The sequence below is a fragment of the Scylla paramamosain genome, chromosome 29 (assembly GCF_035594125.1).
Source record: "Scylla paramamosain isolate STU-SP2022 chromosome 29, ASM3559412v1, whole genome shotgun sequence".
NCBI lineage: Eukaryota > Metazoa > Arthropoda > Malacostraca > Decapoda > Portunidae > Scylla > Scylla paramamosain.
The window spans coordinates 16276880-16299379 of record NC_087179.1 but is presented as its reverse complement, the minus strand read 5'-3'; the positions used below and the strand labels follow the sequence as shown (position 1 = coordinate 16299379).

The 22500-nt window shown below is 41.7% G+C and overlaps 2 protein-coding genes across 2 annotated transcripts in view; one reads left to right on the top strand and one right to left on the bottom strand.

Annotated features, from left to right (window-relative positions):
• Positions 1 to 22500, top strand: part of LOC135115647 (protein furry-like) — a 99106-nt gene that overhangs the window by 22988 nt on the left and 53618 nt on the right. The window contains exon 22 of the mRNA XM_064032570.1: positions 12993 to 13150. Coding sequence (XP_063888640.1) covers positions 12993 to 13150 — 158 coding nt within the window. The remainder of the gene's footprint in view (positions 1 to 12992; positions 13151 to 22500) is intronic.
• Positions 17651 to 22500, bottom strand: part of LOC135115792 (growth hormone secretagogue receptor type 1-like) — an 8090-nt gene continuing 3240 nt past the window's right edge. Inside the window, exons 2-3 of the mRNA XM_064032805.1 lie at positions 21782 to 22076; positions 17651 to 19178 (exon numbers count right to left, since the gene is read on the bottom strand). Coding sequence (XP_063888875.1) covers positions 19009 to 19178; positions 21782 to 22076 — 465 coding nt within the window. The 3' untranslated portion in view covers positions 17651 to 19008. The remainder of the gene's footprint in view (positions 19179 to 21781; positions 22077 to 22500) is intronic.

Below are 22500 nucleotides of genomic sequence, written 5' to 3'. Positions count from 1 at the left end.
CATACACACCAGTAACTGCTTCCTTTCAATCCATAAGATAATTTCCGCGTTGGGTTACCAGGGGGCAGCATGAGCGGTGAGTCTTTCCACCCTGTAACCAACTATGCCGCGCGGGGATCAGAGAGCGGGGGAGGACAGGCCAGGGGAGGTGACACAAAAGACGCATTTCACCCTCTGTTTCCTGGCGATTTTATACCTCTGGCTCGCCCACGTGAGGCAGGAAATAGACCGGAAAAGTTTGCAGTGGAGGTTATGAATGGAAAAATGAATCTAGTATCTTTTAATGAGGCTTTCTTTTTTTCTTTCTCTCTCTGAGCAAGTGATCAAAGCACCAGACAGCCCCCTCTATCTCTGGTGACCACGGTGACTCCCACCCAGCCCCTACCAGCCCCTCACAGCCCCTTTCAGTCCTTTCCAACCCTTGTAGTGCCTCCCAGCCTCTCCCAGTCCTTCCTAGCCTCTCCCAGTCCTTCCTAGCCTCTCCCAATTCCTGCCAGTCTCTCCCAGTCCCTCCTAACTCCTCCCGGCTCGTCGCAGCCTCTCTTACCACCTCCCAGCCTTTCCTAGTTTCTTCTACCAGTCCCTCCCAGTCCCTCCCAGCTTTACCCAAGCTCTCCCAGCCTCTCCAAGCCCCTTCAAGCCCCCTCAACCCCTCCCAGCCTCTCACAGTTCACGTTTATTCGTGTATAAAGAAAGCACCGGCCTTTGATGAGCTGAATGTATCGAGAAAAAGCACTTGCTGATGGTGACTATCTGATGATTGTATACCTAAGTGCATGACCCTCTGGTGGTGGTGGTGGTGGGGAAAGATTTGAAGCCAAGCACCTTTCGTTGGCTGGAGAGAGAGAGAGAGAGAGAGAGAGAGAGAGAGAGAGAGAGAGAGAGAGAGAGAGAGAGAGAGAGAGAGAGAGTTACCTGTTATACCGCTGTTATCACTTCTTTCTCTTCTTCATTCTCCTCCTCCTCCTCCTCCTCCTCCTCCTCCTCCTCCTCCTCCTCCTCCTCCTCCTCCTCCCAGTCAATCAATCAATCCATTCTTAATATTCTCGTGATGGACGATGACCAAGAAACACACACACACACACACACACACACACACACACACACACACACACACACACACACACACACACACACACACACACACACACACACACATGGTAGAGAAGTCCTCTTGATTGCCTCCCTCCTCCCTGCACAACCCCCCCTCGCCCCCCCCCCAAAAAAAAAAAAGAAAAATCAGTAAAAGAAAGTTCTGATTGGGTTGGTGATTTGTCCTCCTCCTCCTCCTCATCCTCCTCCACCTCTTCCTCATCCTCTTCCTCTTCTTCCTCCTTCTCATCTCGTTATACTGAAGTAGCTATGTCAAGTGTTTGCGGTATATCAGATTCCCAGTATCACTTCTACTCCTGGTGGTGGTGGTGGTGGTGGTGGTGGAGGTGGTTCTCTCTTTCTCTCTCTCTCTTCCTGGTATAATTGTCTACGTGTGTGTGTGTGTGTGTGTGTGTGTGTGTGTGTGTGTGTGTGTGTGTGTTAGGTATGCAAGGAGGCGAGTTAGAGCCACAGGTGTCAAGACGGATATCAACAGGTGTTTTAAATTTCACTCACTGATGGCCAGGTGTTTGGCGTCACGTGTTTAATGAATGGCGATGATAGTAATAATAATAATAATAATATAATAATAATAATAATAATATTGGTGAATACAATTTTAAAAGAACACTAAGGAGAGTTTTCGTCATTAACTTATAAATGTGTGTGTGTGTGTGTGTGTGTGTGTGTGTGTGTGTGTGTGTGTGTGTGTGTGTGTGTGTGTGTGTGTGGGAGGGGTGTGAAACAGGTGAGCTAATTATAATACCGTGCCAGCAAGGTGTTCAGGTAATGGAGGAGGGAGAAAGGTGAAGGAGGAGGCGATAGGAGGGAAATTGAAGGGAGGAGGGGAGGTAACAGATGAAAGGAGAGAGAGGGAGGGAGAGAAGGAGGGATATACGCAGGAGAAGGGAAGGACGCTGAAGGAGGGAGGGAGGGAAGGAAAGACGCCTAATGAGAGATGGAGGAGGGAGGGAAGGAAGGAAAGAAGGACCATGGAGAAAAGAGGGAAGGAGGAGATAGAACGGAAGGAAAAGACGCTGAAGAAGGAACGAGGGAAGGAGGGAGGGAAAGAAGGAGGGAGAATAGGACATAAGGACACTTGAAGAACGAGGAAAAGAATGAAAGAAGAATAGAAGAAGAAAAGGGAGAAAAATGAAAGAAAAGATGGAACACACACACACACACACACACACACACACACACACACACACACACACACACACACACACACACACACACACACACACACACACACACACAGAGAGAGAGAGAGAGAGAGAGAGAGAGAGAGAGAGAGAGAGAGAGAGAGAGAGAGAGAGAGAGAGAGAGAGATTAGGGAACAAAGAAGCAAAGACCGAAAGAGGGATTTTAAAAGGATAGAAACTAAACGAAATATGAATAAAGAGAAGAAAGGGAGATATACAGAGAGAGAGAGAGAGAGAGAGAGAGAGAGAGAGAGAGAGAGAGAGAGAGAGAGAGAGAGAGAGAGAGAGACCGAAGGAGGGACCGAAGGAGGGACTAAAGAGGTTGGGAGGGGGGAGGGAGGGTAAGGCCACATGTTCAATTACCTGTTTTCACCTTTACTTAATTGGGGATCACGGGGGGCGGGGGCACCTGGCGCTGACACCTCATCACCGCCAGGGCAGGAACCTATTATTAATCCCTCACCTGGAGGTTTGCAATGCTTCCTCCTCCTCCTCCTCCTCCTCCTCCTCCTCCTCCTCCTCCTCCTCCTCCTCCTCCTCCTCCTCCTCCTCCTCCTCCTCCTCCTCCTCGTCTTCTACTTCCTTCTTCTGTTTCTCCCCTTTTTCTTAGCCTATCTTTTATTCTCAGTTTCCTCTTCTACTTCCACTCCTCCTCCTCCTCCTCCTCCTCCTCCTCCTCCTCCTCCTCCTCCTCCTCCTCCTCCTCTTCCTCCTAATCGTCGTCCTCTGTTTCCTCTTATCTCTTCTCCTCCTCCACCTTTTTCTCTTTCTCCTCTTATCTTTACTACTACTACTACTACAACTACTATTATTTTTGTTGTTGTTGTTATTGTTATTGTTGTTACTTTCATCATCACCACCATCACCACCACCATCTATCTTATCCTTGTTACTCTGCCGGCATCGTGAAGAAATATTACGTCACTCTTGATTGATTGCGTTCTCTCTCTCTCTCTCTCTCTCTCTCTCTCTCTCTCTCTCTCTCTCTCTCTCTCTCTCTCTCTCTCTCTCTCTCTCTCTCTCTCTGGTTATGGTATTTTTCACCTCCTTTTCTCGTTATTTTTGGCACCAAAGTTTGATCCCATTTAGTTTTTATATCGTGCAGAGTTCCTCCCCCTTCCTTCCTTCAACCCCTTCCTTCCCCTCCTTTGTTCTTTTTCCCTCTCTTCTTCTCCCTCTCTTCCCTCCTTCCCTCCCTTCGTTCCTTCTCTATAACTTGTCCCTCTCTTCTCCCTCATTTCTCATTTCTTTCTCTTTTCTCTCTCTCTTTCTTCCTCTTCTGTCTTTTGTCCCTCTCTTATTCTCCTTCTCTTCCTTCCTTTCTCTCTCCTTCCTTCCTTCTTTTTTCTATCTCTTGTCCCTCTTTTATTCTCCCTTTCTTCCTTCTTCCCTCCTTTCCTTCTTTATTCTTTATCTTTTTTCCCTTTCCTTGTCCTTCCCTTCCTTCCTTCCTTCCTTCCTTCCTGCCTTCCTTCCTTCCTTCCTGCCTTCCTTCCTTCCTTCCTTCCTTCCTTCCTTCCTTCCTTCCTTCCTTTCTTCCTTCCTTCCTTCCTTCCTTCCTTCCTTCCTTTTTCTCTCCTTGTCTTCGTCTCTTTTGTCGTTTTTCTTCTCATTCTTTTCCTCCTCGTTTTATCACATTCCTGTTCTCCAGTCTGCTATTCCTTATTTTTTTCTCTCTCCCTCTTTCCTTTCTCCTTTTTCTTCCTCCTTTCCTAATTTTCTCGTCTTTTTTATTTATTTATTTATTTTTTATTTTTTGCGTTATTTCATATTTCAATTAACTTCCTTAATCGTTCCCCCCTCTCTCTCTCTCTCTCTCTCTCTCTCTCTCTCTCTCTCTCTCTCTCTCTCTCTCTCTCTCTCTCTCTCCTTTTATCCTTTTTTGCTTAATTCGCTTTTATTCCTTCCCTTCCTTCATTTCTCCCTTATTCTCCTTATTTTTCTTTAACTTATTTTCTTTTCTCCCTCCCTCTCTCCCTCCATATCTCTCCTTCTCCCTTTTTGTTCTTTTAACTCATTTTTTTCTCTCCCTTCTCTCCCTCCTCCCCTCCCTCCCTTTATCCTTCCTTAACTGATTTTCCTCCCTTCCTTCCTTCCTTCCCTCCCTCCCTTCCTCCCTTCCTCCCTCCCTCCCTCCCTCCCTCCCTTCCTTTCCTTTCTTTAATTCACTCTTCCTTACATGTTCCTCCCCTCCCCTCCCCTCCCCTCCTCTTTCTTTCTATAATTCACTCTTCTTCTCTTCCCTTCCCTTCCATATCTCTCTCTCTCTCTCTCTCTCTCTCTCTCTCTCTCTCTCTCTCTCTCTCTCTCTCTCTCTCTCTCTCTCTCTCTCTCTCTCTCTCTCTCTCTCTCTCTCTCTCTCTCTCTCTCTCTCTCTCATTATATTCGCCTCCCTTCTATGTATTTTCGTCTTTCCACTCACGTCTGTCTCTCATTATCGTGCCTTGTCCCTTCCTTTTTATCCCTTCCTTTCATCATTCCCTGTCTTTCGTCTTTTCTGCCACTTGTTCCCTGTGTCCTCCCTCCTCCTCTGCATTCCTTCCTCTCCCCTGACGCTGCTTCACTCCTGCCTCTGTCAGTCCAGCCCTGTCAGTCATCGCCTCTTCAGACACCCACATTTTCTTCGTCTCTTACAAGCTTCTTTATCTATTTGTTTATTTTTTCATCTTTTGCCTGTTCTAGTCTCAGTATTATTTGTTCATTATTATTTTTCCTTTCCAGCCCCTTCCATAGCCCCCTTCCAGTTCTTTATAATGAATTATATCTGCCGTTTCTCACCCTTTTCCACTCCTTTCAACTTTTTTTTTTCTTTAGTCCCCCCTCCCCATAACCCGAATTCAATCTCCTGCTTCCCACACAGCCTTCTCCAGCTCTCAAGTCACTCTTAGCCCACACGTAGCCCTCCAATTCACTCCCTCCGTTGCCCTCCCTACCCCCACACTGATGTTGAGTAGATGTAGCTGAAAATCTCTCTCGACGAATAACTCACTGTAGAAGAAAACGGTAAAAAGAAAACGAACGAGAAGGAAAAGGTTGGTGTAATGATTAAGGCTTTTTGTTCCAAGCTCTGAAGGGCGTGAAGGGAAGGTTTGGGGGCTCTTTTTGTTAGGGTGAAAGGAACGTAGATACTTTTTAATACTTTTTGAGGTTTTGGACTCCGTTGGGGTGTCTTGTGAGATGCGTGAAGAAGCTACGTGATGAAATAAGGGAGTTTTGGTAGTGATGTTAGGAATGAGATAAAAAAAAAAAGGAAGGGAGAAAGGAGAAGAAGATAAATTTAGAGACCTGAAAAGAAAAGATAAGGAGAAAGAATTGATGAAGTAAAGATAGTAAGGAATATTAGATAAGAAAGGAAGGAACAAGGAGGGAGGAGAAAAAAATGAAGAAACGAAAAGAAAAAGATTATCAGCTAAAATTCATGAAGTAAAAAAAGAAAAGGAGAAACATAGAGAACAGTTAAAGAGAAACAAGAGAAGAGAAAAGAAACAAGGGAGGAGGAAGGAAGAAACGAAGAGTAAACAAACAAGAATTAAGAGAGAGGACAGCAAGGAACAAAAAAAAAAAAAACAAGAAAAACAAGAGAGAAGGAAAGAAATTGGGAAACAAAAAAAAAGAAGAGGAAGATAAATAACAAGGGAGAAGGAAAGAAGAGACAAACGAACAAATCAACAAGAATTTAGAAAGGGAACATAGGAAGAAGCAAAATATAAGAAAGAATGGAGGAAGAAATAAAAGAAAAACGTGGAAAGGGAAGAGAAAATTAAAGAAACAAAAATATCCCTCTTTTAAGTTAGGAAATAAATAAATAAATAAGTAAAAATGTTGAGATTGAACATTTTTATAAATTTTAATGGGGTAGAAATTCTCTCTCTCTCTCTCTCTCTCTCTCTCTCTCTCTCTCTCTCTCTCTCTCTCTCTCTCTCTCTCTCTCTCTCTCTCTCTCTCTCTCTCTCTCTCTCTCTCTCTCGTTACAATCCCTTTATCCCTCTCCTCTTTTGATTCCCCTTTCGTCCACATCTTTTTCCCTCTGCTTTTTCTATTCAGTTTTCCTTTTTACATCCAGTTTCTCTCCCTTTTTCTTCCTTCCTATTCTCTTCTCCGCCCACTTCCTTTCCTCTCCTTTCATAGTAACTTTATCGTCTGGCTCCTTCTTTCCTTTCCACTAAGTTTCCCTCCTTCCATTTCTCTCTTCCTTTTCTTTTTCCTTCTCTTTATCATCCCCTTCTTTCTCTCTCTCATTCTCTCTCTCTCTATAGCTTTCTTCTTTATAATTTCTTTAGTCATCCCTCCTTTGTGTCTCGTTCATTCACAATCTTCTTATCTATTGTCTTATCCTCGTCTCTCTTCCTCTCTTTTCCACTTCCTTTTCTTAACCATATTCTCCTTTCCAACTCTCCTTTCGTTTATTCCTATCTTATCTTCCCCGTTTTTCCCTTTTTCTACATCTCTTTCTCCCCCTTCTTTCTCTCCTGTGATGGCTTCTCTTAACTGTATATCTAATCCTACTTGTTAATTACGCTTATCTCCTGTCGTATGGCCGTATCAGCTTCCATTTCTCCCCTTCTTGCTATCTCTATCCCGTACTTAACTTCCCTCTAATTATTCTCGTCTCTGTCTTATCTTGTCTCGTGTTACTTGATCTGTTCTCGTTACTTTCATCATGTGTTTTTCTCCGTCTCTTTACCGTACTCTCTTCCTTTCACTATAATTCTAATCTTCCTTTTCAGCTCCCTCTTCCATCTCCTCCCGTGTTGCCTTATCAGCTCTCGTTCCTTGCATCTCGTCCTATCTGTCTCTTCACTCACAGCGCACGGCCCCCTTGAATTTTTTTGGGTGGCTTAAGCAGGATTTAGTTCAGTCCCCCTGTTGCCTTCCTGTCCCATATTGTTACGCCGGTGCACGGATAGATGGCACCACCCTCCCTCCTTCCCTTCCTTCTTGCCTCCTACTGAGACGAAAGTTTCTATTCTTTTAGACTTTTTGTTCGCTTTTGTGGACTCGTTCCAAAAGCCACAGGGGTGTTTTGTCGTGTCCTGGGTGTAATTTTGTGTCTATTCTTGCTATGCTGTTGCTAAGGGTGATGATATGACTGGCAACGTTAATAAGTATTGCTATCTCTGTTACTATCGCTTTGTTCTCTCGTGTGGACCTGTTTGTGGTGGCATGAGTGGAATTTATGCTTGTTATATTATTACTAAGGTTGGTAATATGATTGGAAACCTCTATAACTAGCACTGTCTTTATTGTCTCTTTTGGGGGTGAGGCAGAACTATAAAAGACTGGAGAGAAAAGTTAAATAGCCATCCACCCTTTTTATAACAGCGTGGCTCCCATTTGTTGATATTTGCATGAGGGAAATGAGCAGTTTTTTCTCTCTCTCTCTCTCTCTCTCTCTCTCTCTCTCTCTCTCTCTCTCTCTCTCTCTCTCTCTCTCTCTCTCTTGGGATGAGGTACAACTATAAAGGGGTGAGAGAATTGTTCATTATCTACTTTTACCCCTTTTTTTAACACCTCCCTGTATTTGATATGAGGAAAATGAACTGTTCTTTTTTCTGTCTGTCTTTGTCTCTCTTGGGATGAGGCACGACTACAAAAGGGTGGAGAGAATTGTTCAATATCCACTTTTACCCCTTTTATACAGCAACGTGGCTCCCAGTAGTTAATACACTTGTTGGTTAATGTAGCGGGTGTGTCTTATCTACCCCCTGCACGCTGCCCTCGTCGCACTTCCCCACGTGTCCCTCGCTGCCCCTCGCCTCGCCTCGCCCTTAACCCTATTACTGATGTGGTCGCCCCTCCATAACATTCACTGCACACATAGAAAGAAAAAAAAAAAATCAAAAAGGAAAAACTAACGTAACCTAACCTACCCCTATTACTGGAAAATAAAATAAAATAAGTAAATAAATAAATAAATAACGAAAAGAAAAAAAAATAACCCAACCTAACTATTACTGCCACCCACGCCCATCGTCAATATTCACACCACAAACAAAATCTTACTTAATCTAACATAACCTAACCTAACCTAACTTAACCTAACCTAACCTAACCTAACTTAACCTAACCTAACCTAACCTAACCTAACTTAACCTAACCTAACCTAACAAAATCTTACTTAACCTAACCTAACCTAACCTAACCTAACCTAACAAAATCTTACTTAACCTAACCTAACCTAACCTAACCTAACAATCTTACTTAACCTAACCTAACCTAACTTAACCCTAACCTAACCTAACCTAACCTAACCTAACCTAACTTAACCTAACCTAACCTAACAAAATCTTACTTAACCTAACCTAACCTAACCTAACAAAATCTTACTTAACCTAACCTAACCTAACCAAACAAAATCTTACTTAACCTAACCTAACCTAACAAAATCTTACTTAACCTAACCTAACCTAACCTAACCTAACAAAATCTTAACCTAACCTAACCTAACCTAACAAAATCTTACTTAACCTAACCTAACCTAACCTAACCTAACCTAACAAAATCTTACTTAACCTAACCTAACCTAACCTAACAAAATCTTACTTAACCTAACCTAACCTAACCTAACCTAACAAAATCTTACTTAACCTAACCTAACCTAACCTAACAAAATCTTACTTAACCTAACCTAACCTAACCTAACAAAATCTTACTTAACCTAACCTAACCTAACCTAACCTAACAAAATCTTACTTAACCTAACCTAACCTAACAAAATCTTACTTAACCTAACCTAACCTAACCTAACCTAACAAAATCTTACTTAACCTAACCTAACCTAACCTAACCTAACAAAATCTTACTTAACCTAACCTAACCTAACATAACCTAGCCTAACCTAACCTAACCTAACCTAACAAAATCTTACTTAACCTAACCTAACCTAACATAACCTAACCTAACCTAACCTAACCTAACAAAATCTTACTTAACCTAACCTAACCTAACCTAACCTAACCTAACAAAATCTTACTTAACCTAACCTAACCTAACCTAACCTAACAAAATCTTACTTAACCTAACCTAACCTAACCTAACCTAACAAAATCTTACTTAACCTAACCTAACCTAACCTAACCTAACAAAATCTTACTTAATCTAACCTAACCTAACATAACCTAGCCTAACCTAACCTAACCTAACCTAACAAAATCTTACTTAACCTAACCTAACCTAACATAACCTAACCTAACCTAACCTAACCTAACAAAATCTTACTTACCCTAACCTAACCTAACCTAACCTAACCTAACAAAATCTTACTTAACCTAACCTAACCTAACCTAACCTAACAAAATCTTACTTAACCTAACCCAACCTAACCTAACCTAACAAAATCCTACTTAACCTAACCTAACCGAACCTAACCTAACAAAATCTTACTTAACCTAACCTAACCTAACATAACCTAGCCTAACCTAACCTAACCTAACCTAACAAAATCTTACTTAACCTAACCTAACCTAACATAACCTAACCTAACCTAACCTAACCTAACAAAATCTTACTTAACCTAACCTAACCTAACAAAATCTTACTTAACCTAACCTAACCTAACCTAACCTAACAAAATCTTACTTAACCTAACCTAACCTAACCTAACCTAACAAAATCTTACTTAACCTAACCTAACCTAACCTAACCTAACAAAATCTTACTTAACCTAACCTAACCTAACATAACCTAGCCTAACCTAACCTAACCTAACCTAATAAAATCTTACTTAACCTAACCTAACCTAACATAACCTAACCTAACCTAACCTAACCTAACAAAATCTTACTTAACCTAACCTAACCTAACCTAACCTAACAAAATCTTACTTTACCTAACCTAACCTAACAAAATTTTACTTAACCTAACCTAACCTAACAAAATCTTACTTAACCTAACCTAACCTAACCTAACAAAATCTTACTTAACCTAACCTAACCTAACCTAACAAAATCTTACTTAACCTAACCTAACCTAACCTAACAAAATCTTACTTAACCTAACCTAACCTAACAAAATCTTACTTAACCTAACCTAACCTAACAAAATCTTACTTAACCTAACCTAACCTAACAAAATCTTACTTAACCTAACCTAACCTAACCTAACAAAATCTTACTTAACCTAACCTAACCTAACAAAATCTTACTTAACCTAACCTAACCTAACCTAACCTAACAAAATCTTACTTAACCTAACCTAACCTAACCTAACAAAATCTTACTTAACCTAACCTAACCTAACAAAATCTTACTTAACCTTAACCTAACCTAACCTAACCTAACAAAATCTTACTTAACCTAACCTAACCTAACCTAACAAAATCTTAATTAACCTAACCTAACCTAACCTAACAAAATCTTACTTAACCTAACCTAACCTAACCTAACCTAACCTAACAAAATCTTACTTAACCTAACCTAACCTAACCTAACAAAATCTTAATTAACTTAGCCTAACCTAACCTAACAAAATCTTACTTAACCTAACCTAACCTAACCTAACAAAATCTTACTTAACCTAACCTAACCTAACCTAACAAAATCTTACTTAACCTAACCTAACCTAACCTAACCTAACAAAATCTTACTTAACCTAACCTAACCTAACCTAACAAAATCTTACTTAACCTAACCTAATCTAACCTAACCTAACAAAATCTTACTTAACCTAACCTAACCTAACATAACCTAGCCTAACCTAACCTAACCTAACCTAACAAAATCTTACTTAACCTAACCTAACCTAACATAACCTAACCTAACCTAACCTAACAAAATCTTACTTAACCTAACCTAACCTAACCTAACCTAACCTAACAAAATCTTACTTAACCTAACCTAACCTAACCTAACAAAATCTTACTTAACCTAACCTAACCTAACCTAACCTAACAAAATCTTACTTAACCTAACCTAACCTAACCTAACCTAACAAAATCTTACTTAACCTAACCTAACCTAACATAACCTAGCCTAACCTAACCTAACCTAACCTAACCTAACAAAATCTTACTTAACCTAACCTAACCTAACATAACATAACCTAACCTAACCTAACCTAACAAAATCTTACTTAACCTAACCTAACCTAACCTAACCTAACCTAACAAAATCTTACTTAACCTAACCTAACCTAACCTAACCTAACAAAATCTTACTTAACCTAACCTAACCTAACCTAACCTAACCTAACAAAATCTTACTTAACCTAACCTAACCTAACCTAACCTAACAAAATCTTACTTAACCTAACCTAACCTAACATAACCTAGCCTAACCTAACCTAACCTAACCTAACAAAATCTTACTTAACCTAACCTAACCTAACCTAACATAACCTAACCTAACCTAACCTAACAAAATCTTACTTAACCTAACCTAACCTAACCTAACAAAATCTTACTTAACCTAACCTAACCTAACCTAACAAAATCTTACTTAACCTAACCTAACCTAACCTAACAAAATCTTACTTAACCTAACCTAACCTAACCTAACCTAACAAAATCTTACTTAACCTAACCTAACCTAACATAACCTAGCCTAACCTAACCTAACCTAACCTAACAAAATCTTACTTAACCTAACCTAACCTAACATAACCTAACCTAACCTAACCTAACCTAACAAAATCTTACTTAACCTAACCTAACCTAACCTAACCTAACAAAATCTTACTTTACCTAACCTAACCTAACAAAATTTTACTTAACCTAACCTAACCTAACAAAATCTTACTTAACCTAACCTAACCTAACCTAACAAAATCTTACTTAACCTAACCTAACCTAACCTAACAAAATCTTACTTAACCTAACCTAACCTAACCTAACAAAATCTTACTTAACCTAACCTAACCTAACAAAATCTTACTTAACCTAACCTAACCTAACAAAATCTTACTTAACCTAACCTAACCTAACAAAATCTTACTTAACCTAACCTAACCTAACCTAACAAAATCTTACTTAACCTAACCTAACCTAACAAAATCTTACTTAACCTAACCTAACCTAACCTAACCTAACAAAATCTTACTTAACCTAACCTAACCTAACCTAACAAAATCTTACTTAACCTAACCTAACCTAACAAAATCTTACTTAACCTTAACCTAACCTAACCTAACAAAATCTTACTTAACCTAACCTAACCTAACCTAACAAAATCTTAATTAACCTAACCTAACCTAACCTAACCTAACAAAATCTTACTTAACCTAACCTAACCTAACCTAACCTAACCTAACAAAATCTTACTTAACCTAACCTAACCTAACCTAACAAAATCTTAATTAACCTAGCCTAACCTAACCTAACAAAATCTTACTTAACCTAACCTAACCTAACCCTACTACTGACATGGCCGCCCTTTGATAACATTGACACCATAAAGAAAAAAAGTTATATGGATATAGAAAAAAAGTCGAAAAAAAAGTTAGCATGCACATAACACATTTTGTAGCGGCGCCATATGACCCCGGTGTTGTTGCGTATCCACTTGATTCACTTTTAAAACCAACCGATTCCTCTCCTTTTAACCACGCTCTCCTTTTACCGCGATCTTGTCTTTACCATCATTTATTTAACTTCTTTTTACTTTTGTTAGCGGCGCCATATGACCGCGGTATTGTGGTGCCTTCACTTTCTAAATCATCTCCTCTCTCTCACTAACCACTCGCCTTTCCTCACCCCGGCAGAGAGTACCCCTGTGACCACTACACGGCCATCATGAACGTCACCTTGCTCAACACTGGCTGCCCCCGCGCCTGCATCCACGAGACGGCCCTTCAACTCCTGCAGGTGCTCGACAAGCGCTTCTTCGGGGCCGTCACTCCTCTGGTGGGCGAGGCGGAAGGTAAGTGACGCTGTGTGTGGGTGGAGGAGTTGGGTGGGGGGATGTTTGTTTGTTTTTGTGATTGTTTTTCTTTTTTTTTTTTTTTACTTGTCTATCTCGTTGTGATTTAAATATCTTCCTCTTCCTCCCCCTCCTCCTTGTTTTTCTTCTTCATTCCTCCTCCTCCTCCTCCTCCCATTTATTGAGGCAGCGGTGGGTGGGGAGATGATCCTTCGCCTTTTCTATTCTGTGTCTCTTACTTTACATATTAGAGAGTCCACAAGACCACAAACAGCCTCGTGGTGAGGATCATTAGATCTGTTCCTATTTGTTCTTCCTTTGTGATCGTTTGTGATACTGTCCTCTTCCTCCTCCTCCTCCTTGCAGCAAAATAACAGAGATTACGCTATCCTGCCGTTGCTCAAGGAAAACGGGTACTCGTGAAAGCGGGGGAAGAAGGGCACAGCGGGGGAGGTACTCTGCACGCCACCCCCTCTCAGGCTACACTTTTTGGCCGCTTCTCTTTGTTTGTGGTGTAATTTTTTTTAATCTTGGTCATTTTCTGATGGGTTTATCGATCATTGCGCTTTGGCGAGTCTTAGTTTTATTCTCTGATTTAGCCTCCTTGTTGTGAGAAAGCGAGACAGACAGACAGATAGACAGACAGACAGACAGTAGGCAGACAGGCAGGCAGACAGGTAGGCAGACAGGCTGGCAGGAGCAGGCAGACTGACTCATGGTAGTATTGATTTAACACTTTCTTCCTTTCTGTCTTTGTTGTTGTTGTTGTTGTTGTCTCTTTCTTTCTTTCTTTCTTTTTTTATTTCTCTCTCTCCTTCCTTCCTTCCTCCCTCCCTCCCTCCCTCCCTCCCTCCCTCCCTCCCTCCCGCCTGCGTCTCTCACTTCAGATCAAATAGTGCAGTTTTTATTCTCTCTCTCTCTCTCTCTCTCTCTCTCTCTCTCTCTCTCTCTCTCTCTCTCTCTCTCTCTCTCTCTCTCTCTCTCTCTCTCTGACAGCCTCGTAAACGGTAATAGTGGGGGTGGGGCGTTTGTTCTTTCTTTGTCTTCCATTGTGTTCCTTCTTATTTTCCTTTTTTTCTCCTGCCCCTCCTCGTCTTGTCTCATAGGCTCTTTCCATCCTTTCTTTTCTTTTTTCCTTTGTTTCCTTTAATTTTTCCCCTTCTTCTTTTGTTTCTTCCCCCCTCCCTCTTTCTCTTCTCCTCCCCAGTCCTCCCTTCCTCAATTTATTTATTTTTTTCTTTCTTTTTCCTCCTGTCTTTTCTCCCTCTCTCCTATTCCTCCTTCCATGCCCTATCTCTCTCTCTCTCTCTCTCTCTCTCTCTCTCTCTCTCTCTCTCTCTCTCTCTCTCTCTCTCTCTCTCTCTCTCTCTCTCTCTCTCTCTCTCTCTCTCTCTCTCTCTCTCTCTCTCTCTCTCTCTCTCCCCAGGTATTAGCTTTTTTCCTCCACCAGTTAGGCACAGGTATAATTACTTTCCTCCTCCTCCTCCTCCTCCTCCTCCTCGCTGTGTTGGCAATGTTTATAAAGAAGGTCTTATTAATATTGGGAGATATATTTAAACTTTTCTCCTCTTCCTCTTCTCCCTCCTCCATCATCATCTTTTCCTCTTCCTCATCCCCTTCCTCCTCCTCCTCCATCTCCTCGTCCTTCTTTTCCTCCTCCTAAAGCTCCATCACTTCCTCTTTCTCCTCCATCACTGTCCTTGTCCTCCTCCTCCTCCTCCTCCTCCTCCTCCTCCTCCTCCTCCTCCTCCTCCTCCTCCTCCTCCTCCTCCTCCTCCTCCTCCTCCTCCTGTCATCATTCTCTCTGCCGCTGAGTTTTCCACCTCCTTCTTCCTCTTTCAGCGACCTCTTGTCATTGAACACTTCTCCTCCTCCTCTTCCTCCTCCTCCTCCTTCTCCTCCTCCTCCTCCTCCTCCTCCTCCTCCTCCTCCTCCTCCTCCTCCTCCTCCTCCTCCTCCTCCTCCATCACCTCATTATCCATCACAGAAGCTGCATCTGTGCGCTATAATTGATCCACACATCTACTAATTAACTGCCCAATGGTGCTATTAATTAATGGGGGGCGAGTGGGCAGGCGTGGGGGGCGGGGGTGGTGTGTGGTGGAGTGGGGTGGAGCGGCGTGGTGTTGGTGGTGGTTATAGTGTTGTTTTTATTGTTATTGTTATAGGTATTTTTATGTTGTGGTGATGTAGTTAAGTTGTCGTGAAATATTATAGACTTCCTTGTTGGTGGTGGTGGTGTTGGTGGTGGTGGTGGTGGTGGTGGTGTTCTGGGTGTTTTCATTATTGCTGTTGTTGTTGTTATGGATATCTTTGTTTTAATGGGTTGTAGCAAAATATCGTAGACTCCCTTGTGCATAGAAAACGTGATGGGTGTATTGGTGTTTTTGGTTCTGTTTTCATTATTACTATTTTATCATTATTGTTAAACTTTTATAGTGAGTTGTAGCAAAATATCATAGACTCCCTTGGTCATAGAAAACGTGGTGACATTAAGGTGCTTTCATAATTATTATTATTATTATTGAAGATACCCCTTTTGTAGCAAGGCTGTAGTAACGCATTAAGTTGTAACAAAATACCGGAGATTCCCTTGGCTATAGAAAACGGGGCAGTGACGATTATGGTGCATTTCATCACTATTATCATTGTTGTGGTGTAGTAACAAATTAACTATATATATAAAAAAATAATAATAATAGTTCGTAGTTATAACATCAAAATAGCGAAGACCCCCATGCGCACAGAAAACGTACAACAGCCGTGGAGTTTAATAAGATCTGATGCGCGGGGCCTCTTGAATTATCCTTTTTTGTGGGTAACTTGTGATGGAGCGGAATGTTTGGAGCGCGCGTAATGACTGGGCAAGGTACGGAGCGCTGTGATGACTGGCGCTACTTGGGGTGTGATTTGTGAGCGGCGGTCCCTTGAAATGCCAGACTGTGTGAGGCAGGCAGATTTATAGGCGGGCAGAAAAACTCTATTGGCCCGTATTTTGAAACGCTTTTCTCTCTCACCACGACTATTTTTCAAGGCCACAGAGATGAGTTGCCGGGTTCTCAAGATTGTTTCTCCGTTTGATAATGTAGAAATTTTGTTGGTCTGTCACTGGAACCGTACAAACACCCTTAAAAACGTGTTAAGAAGTGTGGGTTTTTTAATGTCGCCTAGGTGTGGCGCAGAAACGTTTCAGAATTTTTCTTCCTTTCATTCTTTACTTTTTATATTATTTTTTATTTCCTCCTTCCTTCCCTCTTTCCTTCCCTCCCTCCGTCCTTTCTTTCGTCCCTTCGTTCTTTCTTAGATTGCTTCTTTCCTCTCATATTCACATTTCTTGAGGGGGCAGACAGCCAGACCAGACCAATCCAGAACAGAACGAGACAGAGAGCAGACAGGAGGGGATGGGAGGGCGAGGGCAGGCTAAAGGTGGAACTTAACCTAACCTGCGGTACAAACTGATCAGCTATTGAAGGTGACGTGAATTCGTAAGCAACATCAGACCTTGCTTTGAAGACGCTCCCACGAGGCTTTTCCGCGGCGCTAGTCTATAAGGAATGTTTAGCCGCGTTTCATAACACTGCAACACCTGGGCGGAGGTATGCAGGCTTGGTTGTATAATTTTATATGCTTGTGTGTGTGTGTGTGTGTGTGTGTGTGTGTGTGTGTGTGTGTGTGTGTGTGTGTGTGTGTGTATGTGTGTGCTTGGGTTTTTATTGCTAGTATTTTGTTTGTTGTTGTTGTTGTTGGTGGTGTTGGTGGTGTTGGTGGTTGTTAGTTCAGTATCTTTTTTACGTGATGTTCTTTTGTTCTTGTTACCTTCTTTTCTCGTTCTTATTTACTCTTATTCTCCTCCTCCTTCCCCTATACTACTACTACATAACAATGATAAAATAATAATAATAACAATATTAAAAAAAAGTCTCAGTATCTGTAGCACCAGCGGTACCAGTAGAAGAAGCAGTAGCTCATCTCAGGGACACCTTGACTCTGCAATCTGACGTGGTTTGTGTGTCTAACTTGGTCCCTCGTGGGGTCATTCATCACCCGCCTTGACGCGCCCCCGTATAACACTGTAGGCTGCCTCGCTGTCTCCTCGCCTCGCCTCGCCTCGCCTCGCGCTCCCAGGTGGCGGCCAGTGTCTTAGATACACTGTTTGGGATTACTACTACTACTACTACTACCACCACCACCACCACTACGACTACTACTCTTACTACTATTACTACTTAATCTAACCTATCACCACTACTACTACTCCTAACCCAACAATCATCATCATCATCACCACCATCATCACCAAGGGAAGGGTCAATTAACAATAAGGGGTAACTTGGCCCAACACGTTTAATTAATGAGAGAAAATGTGACGGTAATTGTTTGATTGTTAACGCTTTGATGGTGTGTGTGTCTGTGTGTGTGTGTGTGTGTGTGTGTGTGTGTGTGTGTGTGTGTGTGTGTGTGTGTGTGTGTGTGACATCTAATTTCTTTTTTTTTACTTTCTATAAATCAAAACTGTGTGTGTACGTAATGATAATAAAAGCGTGTGTACATACATGCAAACATACATACATACATACATACATACATACATGGCATACGTACATAATACCGTACTACACTTATGGACAGGTAAAATGTACATAGAAATTTATCTACACATACATACATACATAAATACATAAATACATAGAGCGTTATTACACATATACCTATTTACATACATACATACATACATACATACATACATACATACATACATACATACATACATACATACATACATACAAAACGCAGCCACATGACAGCGTGACAAAATATCAATAATTTGTATTAATTTTCGATAGCGTGGTTGTTTATTTGTTTACTATTTTTAATTAACGTGTATTTTTTTTTGTGTATTTGCCGACCCGCCTGCCAGCTCGTAATTGTGTTTGCTTGAATCACTTTATCGATCTGTCTGTCTATCTCATCATCTGTTAATCAATCCATCTATCTATGAATCTATCTACCTACCTAGTTGGCTGCCTACTTTGTTATCTGTATATCTCTTTGCTGTCTGTCTGTTTATCTGTTTATCTATATGTATGTCTATCTATTTGTATCTATCCACCTATCTATCTCATCTTTATTTCTTTATTTCTTTATTGTTTATTATCTTCCATGTATCTATCTATCTGTAACTGTCTATTTACTTATCTACTATCTATCTATCTGTCTATCTACTTCTGTCTGCCTACGCATAAATTTATCTGTCTATTTTTCATTATAATTCTAATCCGTTTACCTGTTAATTACCTGTTTACCTGTTAATTTATCTCTTCATCAATCCATGTTTACGTATCCATCTATCTGTCACTTATCTGCTTCAACCAGTGTATATAAATATGCTGCTATCATTCTATCTATGCATTTGTACAGTTCCCATTTTTAACCAGTCTCTCTCTACGTATATACAAACATGATTCAGGATATGCATCGATATACAAACACTAAGTACAGTGTGTTGTGGAGTACGACAATAAGAGAAAGTATTTTGTTTTTTGGTAGTGGTGGTGGTGGTGGAGCGTACGGTAATCACCACTATCGTACAATCATCCGAAAACATCGTACATAGGGCCGTATTCAGAAACGCTTAGCTCTTTCAGCACGTACAGTTTCCAAGGCCACAGATATGACTAGCCGGGTTCTCAAGAGTGTTTCTTTAGATGTTAATGTAGAAATCTAGTTAATCTTTCACCAAAACCGTAAAAAACACCCTTAAAAAGACTGCGTCACCTCAACTAGAGCCTTTGGAAAGTAGTGGAGATCCGGCGCAGAAGTATTTCAGAATTCGGTGTTCAGTTTGATTTACGACTAACTCAGAAATAGTCCTCCTTTTCATCTCCCAGCTGCGTCACGCCCGTAAGTCCGTTGGAGGCGGGGGGCGGCTCCTTGGTGGGCGGGGTTCTGAGGGCGTGAGCGGGGTTGTGCTGGACGGGCGAGGCGGGCTGAGGCGGGTCCCATAGCTTGAGGTTGATGATCACGCCGCCTGTGGGTATGTGTGGGCGTGAGGTTAGGCTAGGTTAAGTTAGGTGGGACTGTTTGTGTGAAAAATATCTATGTAATCTTTCTATCTCCATTCATTTATCTATCTAGCTATCTACTTATCCACCAACCTATCTATCTATGAGGAAGGATCATGGCAGTGATAGTAGTAGTAGTAGTAGTAGCAATATTAAGTGGTGGTGGGAGTGGGGTTGTTGCCAATAATATTGAGTGGCGGGCGCGTGTGTGTGTGAGTGGCAGCTGGTGGTGTTGAGTGGTGTTAAGTGGCAGTTAGGCGGTGGGTGGGGTGGTGGGTGGGGTGGTGGAGTGTCAGGATGAGTGTCACGTCCGCTACCTCTCTCCCTTATCGTATAATAAATGAAGGGAAGCGAAAAGATTAATAGTCAGGTTTTTTATGTGTTAGAAAAGATATATCTAATAACTCCTTCCTCTTTCTCTCTCTCTCTCTCTCTCTCTCTCTCTCTCTCTCTCTCTCTCTCTCTCTCTCTCTCTCTCTCTCTCTCTCTCTCTCTCTCTCTCTCTCTCTCTCTCTCTCTCTCCATTTATCAATCTCCTCTTTCCCCCATGTGTAGCAGCAATATCTTTTCTTCACTTCTCCCCTTCCTCTCCTTCCTCTTCTCCCTCCCTCCCTCCCGCTCTCTCTCTCTCTCTTTCTCTTCCTCCATTCCTTGAAACGTGAAGGGAATATTCGAGGCGAGAAATCTCCTTTTATTTTTCTTGATATAGAGATGAGAATATCTTTCCCTCCTTTCTTTTTTCCTTCCTTCCTTCCTTCCTTCCTTCCTTCGTTCATTCGCGTTATCTTCTTTCTGTTCCTTTCCTCCTTCATTGTGGCTCGTCTCTTTGTAATCGTATAATATAATCTTCCCTTTCTTTCTTCTATTCCCTCTTCTTTCCCTTTATCTGTTCTCTTTTCCTTCTTTTCATCTTTTTTTCTTTTTTTCATTCTATTGTTCCCTTTCTCCTCTTTTTTTTTTATTTAGTATGTCTTTCCTATGTAATTCTTTCTTTTTCTTTCTTCCTTTCTTTCTTCTTTCCTTTCTTTCTTCCTTTCTTCCATTCATGCTTTCATACCCTTCCTTTTCCTCTTTTCCTTCCTGCCTTTCTCCCTTTCTTTTTCCATCCATCCATCCATCCATCCATCTATCTATCTATCTATCTATCTATCTATCTATCTATCTATCTATCTATCCATTTTTCTTCGCCATTCTCCTATTCTTCTCTTCTCCTCTTCTTTTCCTTTCCCTTCTTCCATTTTTTTTCCTTTTCTTTCTACTCTTCGTCTCCCACTTGACCTACTGACCAGGTTTACATATGTGTGTGTGTGTGTGTGTGTGTGTGTGTGTGTGTTTGGCTTGCAGCTGAAAAAAAAAAGATGGAGTGGAAAAAAATTACAGAAGGATTAAGGTTTTCTTGTGGTGGTGATAATGGTGGTGGTGGTGGTGGTGATGGTGATGGTGGTGGTGGTGGTGGTGGTGGTGGTGGTGATGATGATGGTGGTGACAAGGACTTTGGAAGGTATAGGCATTCTCTCTCTCTCTCTCTCTCTCTCTCTCTCTCTCTCTCTCTCTCTCTCTCTCTCTCTCTCTCTCTCTCTCTCTCTCTCTCTCCAAACTACTTTTTTATATTGCAAATTAGTGTCTGTCTGTTTGCCTGTCCTTATGTTAGTCAGCGTGTCTATTTATTCACCTGTACAGTAATTACAGGTGTGTGTGTTAATTAGGCTATTACTATGCATACCTGTCCATCTGTGTGCGTATGTATGTGTGTGTGTGTGTCTGATTTTGTTTACTTTCTAATTACCTGTCTGTCTATCAGTCTTTATTTGTATATGTTTGTTTGTTTTGTCCTTGCCTGTCTTTCAAGGGAGTTAGTTGAGAGAGAGAGAGAGAGAGAGAGAGAGAGAGAGAGAGAGAGAGAGAGAGAGAGAGAGAGAGAGAGAGAGAGAGAGAGAGGTTTGTTTAATATGGTATCCTGTTTCCATTCTCTCCTCCCTTTCCTTCATATTTCCCTCCCTTCCTATTCCTCCTTTACTCTGTTTCTCCTTACTCTCGTATCTACCTGTATATACGCTTGTTCTTATTCTTTTCTTTCGCACCTTTCTCTCTCTCTCTCTCTCTCTCTCTCTCTCTCTCTCTCTCTCTCTCTCTCTCTCTCTCTCTCTCTCTCTCTCTCTCTCTCTCTCTCTCTCTCTCTTTCTTTCTCCTTCCTTTCTTCTATTCCTCACGTGTTCATCTTTACTTTACTTGTCTCTCTAATCCTTATCTATCTTATCTCTCTTCTCCTTCCTTCCTTCCTTTCCTTCTTTCCTTCTTTCCTCCTTTCTTTCGTTCCAATATTGTTATCTCAATTTTCTTCATCCCATGTGATCCCTTCCTCTTCTTTTATCTGTCCTCTTCTCCTCTTCCCCGTCTCCTTTTCTTTTCTAAATTCTCTCTTTCCTTACTTCTTTCCGTCCACCTTGATACCTTATTTCTTATTGCCTAACACAAACACACACAAACACACATGGAGAGAGAGAGAGAGAGAGAGAGAGAGAGAGAGAGAGAGAGAGAGAGAGAGAGAGAGAGAGAGAGAGAGACCCACCTGAATTCTTGCGTGAGGTCCCAATGGTGTGGAAAGATCTGCGCTGGCTCGTGCTGTTGCTGTATTGACGAAGGGGGTCGTGGCGGCTGCTGTGGTGGCGGCGGCGGCGGCGGCCCCTGCTGGTGGAGGCGGTGACGAAGGAGCAGCAGGAGGCAGCCACCGCGCGCCGGAAGTTTTGCCCCGTGACACAGTACAGGAGGAAGTTGACGGCGAAGTTGGTGTAGAAGAGAAGGGTGAAGGTTTGCTGAAGGGTGTAGGTAGTTGGGGAGTTGTCACACGCGTTGTCGTTGCCGCACTGTGGGAGAGAGAGAGAGAGAGAGAGAGAGAGAGAGAGAGAGAGAGAGAGAGAGAGAGAGAGAGAGAGAGAGAGAGAGGTAAGGGTGTTAGTATTTTCAATCATTCATTCTTTCTGCTAAACTCTCTCTCTCTCTCTCTCTCTCTCTCTCTCTCTCTCTCTCTCTCTCTCTCTCTCTCTCTCTCTCTCTCTCTCTCTCTCTCTGTCTCTCTCTCTCGTTTTCAAAGGCCACACAGATGATTAGTCAGGCTCTTATTGGTATTTCTATTAGTTCTCTCTCTCTCTCTCTCTCTCTCTCTCTCTCTCTCTCTCTCTCTCTCTCTCTCTCTCTCTCTCTCTCTCTCTCTCTCTCTCTCTCTCTCTCTCTCTCCCTCGTGGCTAATGCAGAATTCTTGTTAAACTATCTCAAAATTTATGAAAACTT